Here is a 14,962-nt window from a genome sequence, read left to right on the forward strand (position 1 = left end):
GCCCCAGAATGTATAACCCGTTGAAGAATTCAGGAAAGAATCCCGATACAGAGTTAAATTATACTTGGGTTCATTGGGGGGCATCTTCCTTATTTGCCGAGTTATTTATTTATTTATTGGTTATATTTCTATACCGCCCTCCCCCGAAGGGCTCAGGGCGGTGAACAAAAACAGAAATAGAGCACATAAAACAAAAGCTAAAATCCATTAAATATTAGTTAATTTTTGGCTCTATATAAAATAACCCCATCCCATTAAAACGCGGCATTATTAAAATCAACATAATAGATGGCGCCTACTATCAAGTCCCCTAAAACAAAAGGGGGAGGGGGACGGCAGGATCCACTGATGTTCTAAAGGGGGGGGCATCAGCAGCCAGCCACCCCAAAGGCCCGGCGGAACAGCTCGGTCTTACAGGCCCAGCGGAACTCGTTAAGATCCCGCAGGGCCCTGACAGCTGGAGGGAGAGCGTTCCACCAGGCCGGGGCCAGAGCTGTAAAGGCTCTGGCCTGGGTGGAGGCTAGCCGCATCATTGAGGGGCCAGGGATCACCAATAAGTTGGCCTCTGCCGAGTGCAGAGACCAATTCGGGACATATGGGGTAAGAGTTGTCAAAAGACCAGCCCAAATAAACAAGTTTGGTTGGCTCTGACACCATTAACGAAAATTTATTTTGCAGAAATCGGTAGATGAAGCTTTTAATGACAAAAGCCAATAAACATTCATGGCTATGTGCATATTAAGCTGCAATAGGGTCTGACTGAAAAAAATTATTTACCATTTTCCTACTTACAGAAAGCTGTTATGTCAGTTGAACTGAACGAAACTGAGCATTTTCTTTTTATCTTGTTTCACTCTGCCCAGGCTAAAATTGTCTACTATGCTCAAGAGAAATATTTCAACCACATTGTCCATTTGACAAATATAGAACTGTCAAAGCATACTTATGATCCAGTGCTGCTGTTCTTCAAGGCGGTTGGAACCTTATTTCTTGGTAAACCATAGAAACAACCTCTTCTAATACATCTTTTGGACATGAACTGTGGAATGCTGTGCTGTATAGATTGCCTACCCTACCTATAACTCCAAAAAAATCTACTAGATATACTATATATATATATATATATACACACACACTAGATTATATATATATATAATGAATAAACGTCTAAATCTGACAATTTTGTAAAGTATAGGTAAAGTTTCCCCTTCAGTCATGTCTGACCCTGGGGTACCACTGCGAGCAGTGATTTCATAGGCAAGCCTTTTTTGTGGGGTAGTTTGCCATTGCTTTTCCCAGCTATTCTTTACCCCCTCCTAGCTTTGAACTAGGTACTCATTTACCGACCAAGAAATGGATGGATGGCTGAGTTGACCATGAGCTGTTTTAAGAGCAGGTGCACTCTAATCTGGAGAACCGGGTTTGATTCCCTGCTCTGTCATCTGAGCTGTGGATGTTCATCTGGGGAACCAAATTAGCTTGTGCACTCTAACACATGCCAGCTGGGTGACCTTGGGCTAGTCACAGTTCTTTGGAGCTCTCTCAGCGCCACCCACCTCATGGGATGTCTCTTGTGGAGGGGGGAAGGGAAAGGAGATTATAAGCCCCCTTGAGTCTCCTTACAGGAGAGAAAGGGTGGGGGGTAGAATCCAAACTCTTCCTCTTGTGGGTGGAAGCTTCGGATTTCCCAACCCACCCCACAGCCTTTTCTCCTGTCCCCACAGTAGACGTTTCCTTTTGTTGCCACAAATAAGTATCATTATACCTCTATTATAACAAGTATGCACCATGTTCTCCAAATTGCCAGCTTTCATTAAAAAAAACCCCGGCCTCTGATTCTTGGCTTGTATCCTCTGGAACATTTGTGTGAATGGGAGGGGGATGATTCTCTCTCCCACTGCAGGTCTCCAACTTCCTCCTCCTGGTATTCCTAGGGATCCCTTGTCCCTCTGGAGCAGCATTTAAGGGGGTGTTTTGGACTGTGGAAGGAGGGGGAGCCAGGAAGGGCTATTCTGCTGGCAGAAATACCGGTACCTTGATTCCGAGGAAATTGCTAGTGGGGCCAAGCCATTGTGCAGAAGTGACATGTGAAGTTCTGCAGGCACCTTAGTGATATTTTTTGGCAGCGTCTGAATATTTCCTGGAAAGGTGGTGTGTAACATGTTGAAGAAAGAAACATAACGTTCTGTTATGAGTTAAATATTCAGGTTTTTAAGCCCCAGAGGGTTGTGACCAAAGTGCCTGTCTCTAGTCTCTGCTTACTTGGAGTCTGGACAAGAACGGCTACAGGAGGCACAGAGTGGAAGGAGAACCTAAAACGTAGAGTTTGTGGAACAACAGCCACAGCTGTCCCACATCTCTTCCTTGACAGATAACATCCAAAACATGTTTGATCAAAGGTAAGCACTACTGAGTCTGCAAGCTTACACCTTTGGCAGTTCTGCACAGCCTGTCACAACTACTCGCTGCGAAGTTGAGCTCAGCGTACCTTATTTCTGAACAAACATGCGTAGGCTTGCGCTGCGGTTTTTCTGTAACCGTAACTGTTTTGCAGCTGTGGCTAATTTTCACTTGGGTAATGGGCTCCTTTGTTTAGCAAGCCTAGTATTGTAGCCAGGGGCGCCCCTGAGTCTCTAATAGAAAATAAATGAAACTAATAAGCAGTATTGACCACTGCTTGCTGGTGATTGCAAGAAACTAATCAATCCATCGTTTGTGTAATATTGCATCTGTACAGGCCGGATCCAAGAAGGTATCTCTCTACTCGAGAATGCGCAGAAACGCCATGTCGACGTTTCGTTATGCTGTGTCCTGGGTCTCATTCACGCACACAAGAAATGTGAAATTGTTGGTGAGTTGAACAAACCAGACGAGAAGTAAAGTTTTCAAAAAAAAATTAAAGCTGTGGAGAAAAAAAAAAATCTGCCCTCCCCCCAGGACAAAAAATGGACATTTTGGGGGGAAACTGAAATATATGACACACTGACTTTCCTACCAGACCCAAATCTATTTGGTTGCTTTATAAAGGTAAAGCGCATGATTTATAATTTAGTCAGCCTATAGCACTGTATTGGTTAGTATTACTTAATTGTATTAATATTTATTATGTTTAATAATATGATACTTTCATTTTCCACAAGTAAACTTGCAAAATACACCCAGTGCTAAGCCGAGAGAGCTGCTCCCTGTTGCACCCTGTGCTATCATAAGCTTATTTCACTCAGCAGTGTGAGTGGCGTAGTGGCTAAGAGCAGCAGTGGTGTAGTGGCTAAGAGCAGTGACTAAGAGCAGGTGCACTCTGATCTGGAGGAACCGGGTTTGATTCCCTGCTCTGCCGCTTGAGCTGTGGAGGCTTATCTGGGGAATTCAGATTAGCCTGTATACTCCCACACACGCCAGCTGGGTGACCTTGGGCTAGTCACAGCTTCTCGGAGCTCTCTCAGCCCCACCCACCTCACAGGGTGTTTGTTGTGAGGGGGGAAGGGCAAGGAGATTATAAACCCCTTTGAGTCTCCTACAGGAGAGAAAGGGGGGATATAAATCCAAACTCTTCTTCTTCTTCATCCCAGATTTCCCGATTTTTCTAACGTGCAGATTGAAAAAAGTTCTCAGACTTTTCCATGCTGTATTGATCCAGGTCAAGACATTGGCATTACTGAAGAGTTATCCCAGCTTTTGTATTACAATTTCCTGATGTGTTAACACAGTTCTATCCATAACATTGTTCTGTATTACGGGCATCATCATAACAGTTCCTCCCAACTATTCCAAGGGTGAACTCTGCATCAGGAGTTTATTTTGAAGAAATACATTTTAGGTATGCATAAAGGAAACAAAGTTTGGTGAAAAGGCTGGTACAAAGGTGGGGGGGGGGGAATGTCACTGCTAGATCCCAACTGACGCAGATTCCCACCCCCCTTCAAACGTTCTCACCAGGTATCCACCCACCTGCCTTCTAGCTACACTTTCGCATAACTCAAAACCAGTCTTGGGAACTTCCTTGTCCAAATGGTTTCTGAATTATGTAAATAGGACCAGCGAGAGAAAAAAACACCCCATAATGTATATTACCGCCTCCCTCTCTGCTTTCAGATTCCACTGCTGTTTTGGAGTTACAGAACAAATTAAAGGACCTGTGGAAAACTGCCGGCAGCAACGCCTTGTATTACGCCGGGGTCTTCCTGTGGCTAATAAATCAGCACGACAAAGCCAAAGAGTACATCGACAAAATGCTGCAAATATCGAATGGGACAAGAGAGGTAGAGTCAATCCACCTGTTCGCACTGAGAAACCTCCTCCTGAACTTTGAACTGTCCTTTAAACTTGAACTGTCTCTTTGACTCTGTAAGTAACAATGACATAGAGGCCAACAGAGCACCGTCACTGTGGATGTGTTAGCACTTCAGGGTGTGCTTGCTGTGATCCTGGCATGTGGACACCTTCGCCAAACAGATGACCAACACTGTAAATTCCAGATAGTACTAATGTGTTTGTTTATGGAAAGGGACTGATTCCAGGCAGATCTTTTTACCCCTGCCTCTGCAACAACTGTTTGGTGTTACCAAAGCTGAGTATACCAGCTGAGAATGTTCCATTGTGGAGCTACTTATGTCTAGAAGAAGAAGAAGAAGTGTTTGGATTTATATCCCCCCTTTCTCTCCTGCAGGAGACTCAAAGGAGCTTACAATCTCCTTGCCCTTCCCTCCCCCACAACAAACACCCTGTGAGGTGGGTGGGGCTGAGAGAGCTCCAAGAAGCTGTGACTAGCCCAAGGTCACCCAGCTGGCGTGTGTGAGAGTGTACAGGCTAATCTGAATTCCCCAGAAAAGCCTCCACAGCTCAGGCGGCAGAGCTGGGAATCAAACCCGGTTCCTCCAGATTAGAAACATGAGCTCTTAACCTCCTACGCCACTGCTGCTCCTGTCTAGAGAAGAAAGCATGTGTGTGTGGGCCCAGCCTTCTAAAGTGACACCCATGTATTGTTCTCCATAATCTCTTTTCTGCACAGCGTGACATGAGACCACTGGCTTTATGTCCTCAGTTTTTCTTCCAGTCTTACTCTCCTGCTCAAAAGTCAGTCCCTAAAGCAGTACTCTTAAACATACTTACTAGGAAGTATGTACCAGCATGGGTATAATAGTCGAAGAGCTGCAGACTCTAATCAGGTGAACTAGATTACATTCCCTGCTCCTCCACATGAAGCTGGGTGGCCTTGGGCCAGTCACAGTTCTCTCAGAACTCTCTCAGCCCCACCTAGGTCACAAGGTGTCTGTTAGGGGGAGAAGAAAAGGGCAGCCCCATCCAAGAGGCCAAATGGCTGGCCGCAGCAACACGGCACCACTGCTCCCATAAGGGCTTTCCAGTGGCATGGGCAGGCTGGCAAAGCAAAAGAGCCTTCCTGCCACGGAGAATCCCCTATGGGCTTAATAGATTTATGCCACCTTTTTAGGTATCAAATATAACAGTGGTGGCGAACCTATGGCACGGGTGCCAGAGGTGGCACTCAGAGCCTTCTCTGTGGGCACGCGCGCGTTCATCATGTGGGCGGGGCAGAAAATCACCCCCCCACACACACATCTATGCTGGCCTGGGCACAATCCTTTACCTGGGAGTAAGCTCGGTTGCTGGCAATGGGGCTTGCTTTTGAGTAAACCCTCCTAGGGTCATGATTCACCCATTTGAAGCGTTGCATGGTTGCTTCACCAAGCTTACTCCTGAGTAACATGCACCTTGGAGCCAACCGTTTTTTCTAAACTAAAACCTCAGTATTCAGGTTAAATTGCCGTGTTGGCACTTTGCGATAAATAAGTGGGTTTTGGGTTGCAATTTGGGCACTCGGTCTCAAAAAGGTTCGCCATCACTGAAATATAAAGTCCTGGCTGCTGGCATAAGGCAGTAAATGGCCAGGGGAAAGCCAACTATTATTGGCTTCTCTCCCAGCCTGCCCGCACTGCATTCCAGCACTGGAGAGGGCAGCGGCAGCTGCACACCAGCAGAATTGCTTCTCCACTGGGGCAAATGTCCCAGGAAGGGCAAATCTGCCAGGGCAGCTGTGCACTCCTACCACGGGTAGATTGCCCTCCCCCCCCCACCTTTGTATGAAGCTTCATAGGTCTCTTTGAGACTTCTTAAAGATACAGAAAAACGGGGTCGATTTTAACTCTTCTTCTTAGATTTCAAATGACTAGAGTCTCTTAAGTTCTAACTGCACTTAACTTGTGTATATCTACAACAAAGGAATGTGAAACTAACTTTGCTCCACACTCTAATGTTGCCAACCTCCAGGTGGTATCTGGAGATCTCCCACTATTCCAGTTGCTTCCCAGACAACCAAAACCAGTTCTGGAAAAAAATGGCAGCTTCAGAGGGTGGGCTCTGTAGCATTCGACCCTGCTGAGGTGCCTCCCATCCCCAAACCCCGCCCTCCCTAGGCTCCACCCCTGAATCTCCAGGTATTTCCCAACTCAGAGCTGACAACCCTGATGGTGACTTTGAAATGACTTGGTACAAAAAAATCGTTCTTTGGTTGTAGTGGGGGAGGGTGGTCTTTGATCATGGGGGGGAGGACGGCTGCCCATACGGGGGAGGGGGGCCCCAAGACTCAGAGTTTTGCCCCGGGCTCCATTTTCCCTAGCTACGCCTCTTGCTTCCACATGCTCCTACTGTCCTTACAATTTCATTGGGTTGCCCATGTGCTGGATTTGTTCTTTTTTAAATCCCTGAAGGGCCTCATTTTGAAAGGATGGATGTACGTAACTTCGGACAAACAGCATTCTGTGAAGAAGTCTATCAAATACTTGGATGAAGGGATTCAAGACCATGCAGATATATTTGGGATGATGGGAAAGGTAGACTGATTCCTTTCTTTTTGGTTTCCTTAGTAGATTGTGGCGTTCTTTATATTCATTCTAGAGACATGATGATGCCCAGTTTTTAGGACTGAAGGCAGAGGTGTAGGGCTTTTGCCGTTCACAGCCTGAGCATTCCATGGCGATCCTCTAAGGACTTAGGCTTAGGGTCACTGGAGCCCAGTGAAATAAAATAAGCATATATATCTCCAATTCTGTGTACGATTTCGCTATCTACATCCAAAATATCTAAACCTAGCAGATACAGAGATGTATTTATTTATTCAGTTTAATATGCCACCCCTCTCCTTCCAGGCTTAGAAATGTTTTAAGACATTTGATTATTTTCTCAAAGAATAAAATTTAGTTATTTGGAAATATCAGAAGTCAAAGCAGCAATGGGGGTTTGTACCCTCTATGCTAAAATAAAAATGAAATTTCTGTTCCCAAGCCAGCTGTATTCTGTACCCAGCAAATTCTGTAGCCGCCCTATTCAGCAAATTTCCATAACATCTATTTTATTTCGATGTTTATTATTTACATCTGGAATTTACCCTGCTAATTTGCTAATCCTGGGGGAAGGCAAAGCGCTATGAAGAATAGTCTTGCTTGGGGCTGTCTCAGTTGTTTCTAGTTGAATGTGAGACCGCTCCATTACAGATAAACGGGGGAACCATCCAAGCTATCTTGGGCTGGACTTCTGTTTAATTCGGACTTGTCCTGCACATTCATGTTTCTTTTCTTGAAGAACTGGTTGCCCACTGCGTGAGACAGAATGCAGGATGAGATGGACCACTTGTCAGATTTCGCAGGGTTCTTCTGATCTTACAAAGACCATGGCCTCTATGCCTGGTTGTTGACCTTCCAGGTGAACTGGTTGGCCACTGTGTAAGATGGGATGCTGGACTAGATGAACCATTAGTCTGATCCAGAAGGGCTCTTCTTCTGTTGATGGTTTCCATAGATGCAGATGTGATAGGCCCGTGGCGGCGAACCTTTGGCACTCCAGATGTTATGGACTACAATTCCCATCAGCCCCTTCCAGTATGGCCAATTGGCCATGCTGGCAGGGGCTGATGGGAATTGTAGTCCATAACATCTGGAGTGCCAAAAGTTTGCCACCACTGATAGGCCATATAAATCAGGACATGGCCGTACAGACGTCTTACACAAAAGCCACAATCATATTTCTTCCCTTCTTCCCTCTCCCTGCTTTCTCCATAGGCAAAATATTTCATAGTACAACAAAATTATCCAGGTGCTCTGGAAATAATTAGTCAACTTGTGGTTACTTTTCCTTTCTTTACACCTGCCCTTGTCACCAAGATGAGGTTACATTTAGCCTTGCAAGACTGGGAGCAAAGTATCGAAGAAAGTAAAAGGTAGGGATGATTTTATTTATAGAATGAAAAATGTCACGTCCCTAAGAAGTGGTTACTTCAGCTGTAACAGCGATCTGGAAATCTTGCCCTGCTACCTCAAATGCTTTCCCTCCCGGACTTTCTATTCTAGGGTTCCCAAGGCCAGCCTGGCAACCGTCAGGAGACTGGGCGGGGGCATCAGGGGCATTCATCGATGACAGTGTGACATCACTTCTAGGGAAAGCCTGGAAGTGATGATGTACCTCTCTAGGAATGGCTGAAATTCTCTGGTAAAACCAGAGTTTCCGTTGATTCCTAGTGTGAACTGACATCACTTCCGGGCGAAAACTGGTGCCATATCCAGATTTTACCATAGAATTTCCAGAGATTGCTAGACTGCCATTGTATCATATCTGAGTTTTCCCCAGACATGATGTCAGGGGTGTAATACTCATTGGGCAAGGTGGGCAGCTGCCCAGGGCACCACCTTGTGGGGGGCATCAAAATGCAGGGTTCGTTTTTGGGTATTTTAGTGGTTTTCCATTTTTGGCCTGCAGGGGGCGCAGTTGTTAGGCTAGCGGCACCAAAATTTCAGCGTATCATCAGGAGGCTGTCCTTATGCTACCCCCCAAGTTTGGTGAGGTTTGGTTCAGGGAGTCCAAAGTTATGGACTCCCAAAGGGGGTGCCCCCATCCCCCATTGTTTCCAATGGGAGCTAATAGGAGATGGGGGCTACAGTTTTGAGGGCCCATAACTTTGGACTCCTTGAACCAAACCTCACCAAACCTGGGGGGTAGTATAAGGACAGTCTTCTGATAATACGCTGAAATTTTGGTGCTGATATTTCTAAAAATGCACCCCCTGCAGGCACCAATGTCCTGGTGCAAAAAAAAAATTTGGTCGTGGTGGAGTGGCCTGGCTCAGGTTTTGCCCAGGGCTACAGTTTGCCTCGTTATGCCCCTGCATGATGTCATGTTGATCGCCTTTCCCCCACCCCCTTCCACTGCTGTGAGTGACTCTGTGAAAGAGGAGTTGGAGGAATTTTGACAGACACTCATCCAGACTCAACATCCCATTCCTTCTGGAGATATTTAGTTCCCATCCAGCTACTTCGGGAAGGTTTGCTTCTTCAGTTTCGGTTCATTTACATATTTTTTTTTCTGCTTAGCTGAGGAATCCCGTATGTTAAAAAATGAACTTGTCTGAGGATGACCCTGTTTCGTAACTATTAGCATCTGCAGAAGAGTCACCCACTTTTCTATTTTTAGATATGGTGATTATTACCGTTTAAGAACTCCTTCCCTTCAGTGAGCCATACATGGTCTATCTCAGTGATGGCGAACCTATGGCACGGGTGCCAGAGGTGGCACTCGGAGACCTCTCTGTGGGCACACACACAGAGAGTTCATCATGTGGGTGGGGGCGAAAAATCACTCCCCCCATACACACATCTAGGCTGGCCTGGGCTACTGAGCACAATGTGCGCACACCGCGGTGAGCAGGGAGGACTCGGCTGGTGGGCCTGGTGCCTGTGCTCTGGATGACTGCTGCCCGAGGGTGGGGGGGGTGCAGAGGAGGCAGAGATGCTAGAGAGTCACAGAGCAGTGCGCGCAGGACTTGCTAGAGACTAGAGCAGGCTGGCCCCTGCTCGAGCGGGTGGGGCGTAGGAAGAGGGAGCCAACCAGTTTTTTCTAAACTAAAACCTCAGCATTCAGGTTAAATTGCCGGGTTGGCACTTTGCGATAAATAAGTGGGGTTTGGGTTGGAATTTGGACACTCGGTCTCAAAAAGGTTCGCCATCACTGGTCTATCTCCACCCCTTCCTCCTATTTCATACTCACAGTAAACCTGTGAGTTAGGTTAAGCAGAGAGACAATGATTCGCCCAAGGCCATCCAGAGAGTTTTGGCGTACTACCCAAGTAACCCTGGTCCTGGGCTGCCACCGTAACTGCTACATCACACTCTCATTAAAGACCTAGGCCAGGGGTTAATTACTTGTGTTGTGACTCATTTTGCGCTGTAATATTTTGTACAATATTGTTGAAGGATCCTAGCCAAAGATGCCAACGATATTGATGCGCTCCAGTATACTGTGGTATATCATCTTGCTATGACCGGGAATATGGAGTTGGTGAGTATTAACATGTTTTCCCCAAAATAAGACAGTGTCTTATATTAATTTTTGCTCCCCAAGATGTGCTATGTCTTATTTTCAGGGGATGTCTTATTTTTCCGCTCCACAGCTGCATGCTCTGGTGTTCTGTTCGACGGGCATGCTTCCAAACAAAAACTTTGCTACGTCTTACTTTCGGGGGATGCTTTATATTTAGCACTTCAGCAAAACCTCTACTACGTCTTATTTTCGGGAAAACAGGGTAGTAGATTTGTTAACATTCTTGCTGGCCATCAGATCTCTTGAAATGCTTGTTCTGTGCATCAGAATATTCCAGGCTGGATCCAACCAGTTTTAATTGATGTTATTTTTAATTTTTATTTTATTCAACTTAATATCTCGCCCTCTCCAGCCAAGGCTGGCTCAGGACCGGCTAACACAAATGTTTAAAAACACAGTCTTAAAATTCAGCATTAATAAGTTAGACTTTTAAAACAATCTGATATACAATAATTTCTCAGATGGCCATTAAACTATGAAATGTCCACATATCAATCCCAGCTCTCACCCTGATTTTATAAAGTCTTATGGGTGAGAGAGGAGGGTGTCTAGGCTCAGGGGCCAGAATGATCCTTTGTTAGAACATCTTAATCGTAAGCCAGGTGAAACATTCTGGTTCTACAGGCCCTGTGGAATTGATTCATATCCCGCAGGGTCCAGGAGTGAATTCTACCAAGTAGGAGCCAGGGCTAAAAAGGCTCAGGTGGAACTCAACTGAATGTCCTTGGGGCCGGAGATTACCAGCAAGTTACTGTCAGAGGATCGGAGGGATCTCTGTGGGGAGATGCGATCCTGAAGAAAGAAGGTAGAATGGCCCCTTTTGATCACCAGATGGGCTGTGCAGGGAACTGTGGGCAGAGGCCATGTGAGAAACAGGCAGCATTGGCAGGGGTGGGGGTTGGGACTAAACCAGGGGTCTGCAACCTGCGGCTCTCCAGATGTTCATGGACTACAATTCCCATCAGCCCCTGCCAGCATGGCCAATTGGCCAATTTTCTGCTTAATCGCATCTAGTCCCAGAGGCCAGCATGCATCTAGTCCCAGAGGCCAGCATGCTCATCTAGTCCCTCATCTAGTCCCAGAGCCTCATCTAGTCCCAGAGGCCAATTGGCCATGCTGGCAGGGGCTGATGGGATTTGTAGTCCATGAACATCTGGAGAGCCGCAGGTGGCAGACCCCTGGACTAGACAAAGGTGTAGCAAGGGGGGAAAGTGCCCAGTGCACTGGTGTGTCCTCTGCCCCTGTCCCGCCCCGGAACGCCCTCGCCACACCCCCATAGGGGCACGTGCCCGGTGTGTCGTACCCCTCCTTCCCCCTTGGAGCTACGCCTCTGGGACTAGATGAGATTAAGCAGAAAAGCTGGTTATAATCAACCTGCATTGGGTCATGAAGAAGTTGCAACCTGGTTCAGAACTAATCATTTTGCGTGTCAGATTTCAGAAGAAAAATGTAGAAGGAAAACCCGGAAAGCCCACAACAGCTAGTTAGAAGGAAAGCTTTAAGCTTTGCTCAGAGAACAAGGGTACTTGCTAGAGTAGGTGTCAGATAGACTCCGAAGCACGGCAGCAGAGATGGCATTAAATATGCCAGGAGTTGCCAAGGGGGCAAAAAGTCCCAGTCCTTTATTAAGTATTTTCCTTTGTCAGTAAGGAACAGTAAGGAAGCAAAGACCTCATGAAGAAAAACAGAAGAAAATGAAGAAAATACAATAGCATTTCCCCCCTGCCTTTCAGCAGGGCTGGGGTCAAAATGATCCCCACCCCTTCCAGATACATGCTGCAATTTACTACAAATTACAAGAGAGGCAAACAAGAAACACCACGGGGCAAATGACTTAGGCTGAGGAATGCAGTTAAAGCAAATTGCAGTGTCTCCTCCCCCCCCCCCCTTTCCTGGGTTGATTTGATATGCTGTTCAAAGGAATCAGATCTATGAAACAGGAGCCTTTCCGAGCCTGGAGTAACATTCATGTTTTGAACGCAGGCCTTGCAACAACTGAAAGAGCTGATGAGCGCTTTGGAGATGAAAGAACCTCAAAGATCAGAACTTCACCTTAAAAAAATCCTTGTGGTCAGTAGACTGGTAAGAGCAGGTGAATCTTAGTCGTTCATACCGCCCCTCTTTACAAATTGCTGTTTGCTCTTCTTTAAATCCTTGACGCCCTCTCGAGATGAAGCTTTGTTCTGCCTGCACCCATAAGAAATTTGTTCGTTTCAATCCATGAGGGAATATGTCTGATTTTCAAGCTAATCCCCATAAGCATTATTGTTAGTTTGTTGTTGATTTTTTAAGTACATGTCTGAGATTTATAGCCTACTTTGTGACCTGAATACACGTCTCAAACACGTGCCTTACCGGTGCATTTCTTTAAACTGTGTTTCCTTCAGTCTGGGAAGAATCAAGAAATCCTGCAGGAAACGTATGCATTTGTTAAAAACTCCTATAGCAGAAAACCGCACGTGGATGCCCAGTTTGTGAATGAACTAGGATATCAGTTGAGCCTTCAGGGGAAATGGAAGGAAGCATCCGGGTGGTACAGACAAGCTGCAGAGTTGGATGAAAACACGACAGAATCACTGACAGGTAGGTTTTGAAGAATCTCCTCCTTTAGAGAAGAAGAAGAGTTTGGATTTATATCCCCCTTTTCTCTCCTGCAGGAGACTCAAAGGGGCTTACAATCTCCTTGCCCTTCCCCCCTCACAACAAACACCCTGTGATGTGGGTGGAGCTGAGAGAGCACCGAGAAGCTGTGACTAGCCCAAGGTCACCCAGCTGGTCTGTGTGGGAGTGTACAGGCTAATCTGAATTCCCCAGATAAGCCTCCACAGCTCAGGCGGCAGAGCTGGGAATCAAACCTGGTTCCTCCAGATTAGATACACGAGCTCTTAACCTCCTACGTCACTGCTGCTCCTTTAAACCAGTTCTTCTCTCTGGCTGTTTAACCATCCTCAAGTCAGTTTCAAGCTAGGTTCACACTGCTCTATGGCTCATCTCAGTACGCTGCGGTTTGGTATGCACTTTCATCATAGAGTTGGCAGGAGTAATACAGGCCAACTGCTAAACAGGATCAGCCTGGAGCAAGGGTCTCCAAGCTATGGCCATCCAGGTGTTCATAGACTACGATTCCCATCAGCCCCTGTCAGCATGGCCAGTTGGCAGAGCTGATAGGAACTGTAGTCTGTGAACATCTGGAGGGCCATAGCTTGGAGACGTCTAGCCTAAAGCATCCCTGAGAAGTATTCCTCCAGCCTCTGCTTGAAGACTGCCACAGAGGGGAAGCTCACCCCCTCCCTAGCCAGCCCTGCTGAGTTACTCTTACTGGAAAAAAATGTCTATCCGGTACCTTTCCACCCGTAAACATAACACATACCTTAAACATATGATTTGGGCATGTGCAGTCATTCAGTTTTTCTGGAAAGATGTTCCTTCTATCTTGCATAGAAAATAACATCTGATGGGAGAGTTCCGTGCAACTATCTGTGCAACTAAGTCGAAGGCTTTCACTGCCAGAATCACTGGGGTGTTGTATGGTTTCTGGGCTGTATGGCCGTATTCCAGTAGCATTTTCTCCTGACATTTCGCCTGCATCTGTGACTGGCAGTTCCTCTGAAGATGCCAGCCACAGATGCAGACAAAACGTCAGGAGAAAATGCTCCTGGAACACGGCCACACAACCCAAAAAACCCCACAACACCCAACTAAGGTATTATTCACTGTTTCCAAAATTAATGAGCTCCTCTCCAAAGAACCGCTCGACGTAGCTGACAAAGTCAAACGTTACAATAAAATCTAAACGGCAACAACCATAAAAAGGATAAATATTTAAAGAAGCCATAAAAACAACCTAAGGGTCTGCCACAGGGCATAACTAGAGGATAGAAACAACATGCAGCAGCCTCAAGTAATATCCACAAGACAGCTCTCAGTCGATTCATAAAAAGAGCTTAAAAAGATGGAACTGTTCACTTAAAAGCCTTGACAAGCAGAAATAGTTTGGACAGTCCAGGGCAGGGGTAGGGAACCTGCGGCTCTCCAGATGTTCAGGAACTACAATTCCCATCAGCCCCTACCAGCATGGCCAATTGGCCATGCTGACAGAGGCTGATGGGAATTGTAGTTCCTGAACATCTGGAGAGCCGCAGGTTCCCTACCCCTGGTCCAGGGGATCTCAGGGCTGGTTTGGCTTCATTTTTTTAAAAAAAAAATATTGTATAGAATATATGTACATTTGTTACATTCAATATCTTTGTTCCTTCTATACATATTTCCTTTTTCTCCCCCCTCCCCCTCTTTTCTATTGGTTATTTCATGCAAGCAGCAGGAGGTTCATTCTTCTTATTCTCTTATTCCATGGTTCTTCGTTAAATCCGGCTTCTTCCATCCATTTTTCATATATTGTCCATAGCTTCATAATATCTTCTATTTTTTCTTGCCATGGTATATTTTTTGTCAGTCTCAAAAATCTCTAACTGTATTTGCTCCCAAATATATTCCAACCATTTTGAAACTGTCCATTTTTTGTTATCTTTCCAGCCCAACGCCAACACTGCGTGTGCTGCTCTGATCATTATTTTATACA

The 14,962-nt window shown here is 46.0% G+C and overlaps 1 protein-coding gene across 1 annotated transcript in view; it reads left to right on the top strand.

The window, feature by feature from the left end:
• TTC21A (tetratricopeptide repeat domain 21A) overlaps nt 1–14,962 on the top strand; it is a 51,132-nt gene that overhangs the window by 601 nt on the left and 35,569 nt on the right. The window contains exons 2-9 of the mRNA XM_048511208.1: nt 864–993; nt 2,738–2,851; nt 4,093–4,259; nt 6,726–6,848; nt 8,073–8,230; nt 10,257–10,341; nt 12,367–12,465; nt 12,771–12,966. Of these exons, the coding sequence (XP_048367165.1) occupies nt 864–993; nt 2,738–2,851; nt 4,093–4,259; nt 6,726–6,848; nt 8,073–8,230; nt 10,257–10,341; nt 12,367–12,465; nt 12,771–12,966 (1,072 nt within the window). The remainder of the gene's footprint in view (nt 1–863; nt 994–2,737; nt 2,852–4,092; nt 4,260–6,725; nt 6,849–8,072; nt 8,231–10,256; nt 10,342–12,366; nt 12,466–12,770; nt 12,967–14,962) is intronic.

The sequence above is a fragment of the Sphaerodactylus townsendi genome, linkage group LG11, assembly GCF_021028975.2.
Source record: "Sphaerodactylus townsendi isolate TG3544 linkage group LG11, MPM_Stown_v2.3, whole genome shotgun sequence".
Lineage (NCBI taxonomy): Eukaryota > Metazoa > Chordata > Lepidosauria > Squamata > Sphaerodactylidae > Sphaerodactylus > Sphaerodactylus townsendi.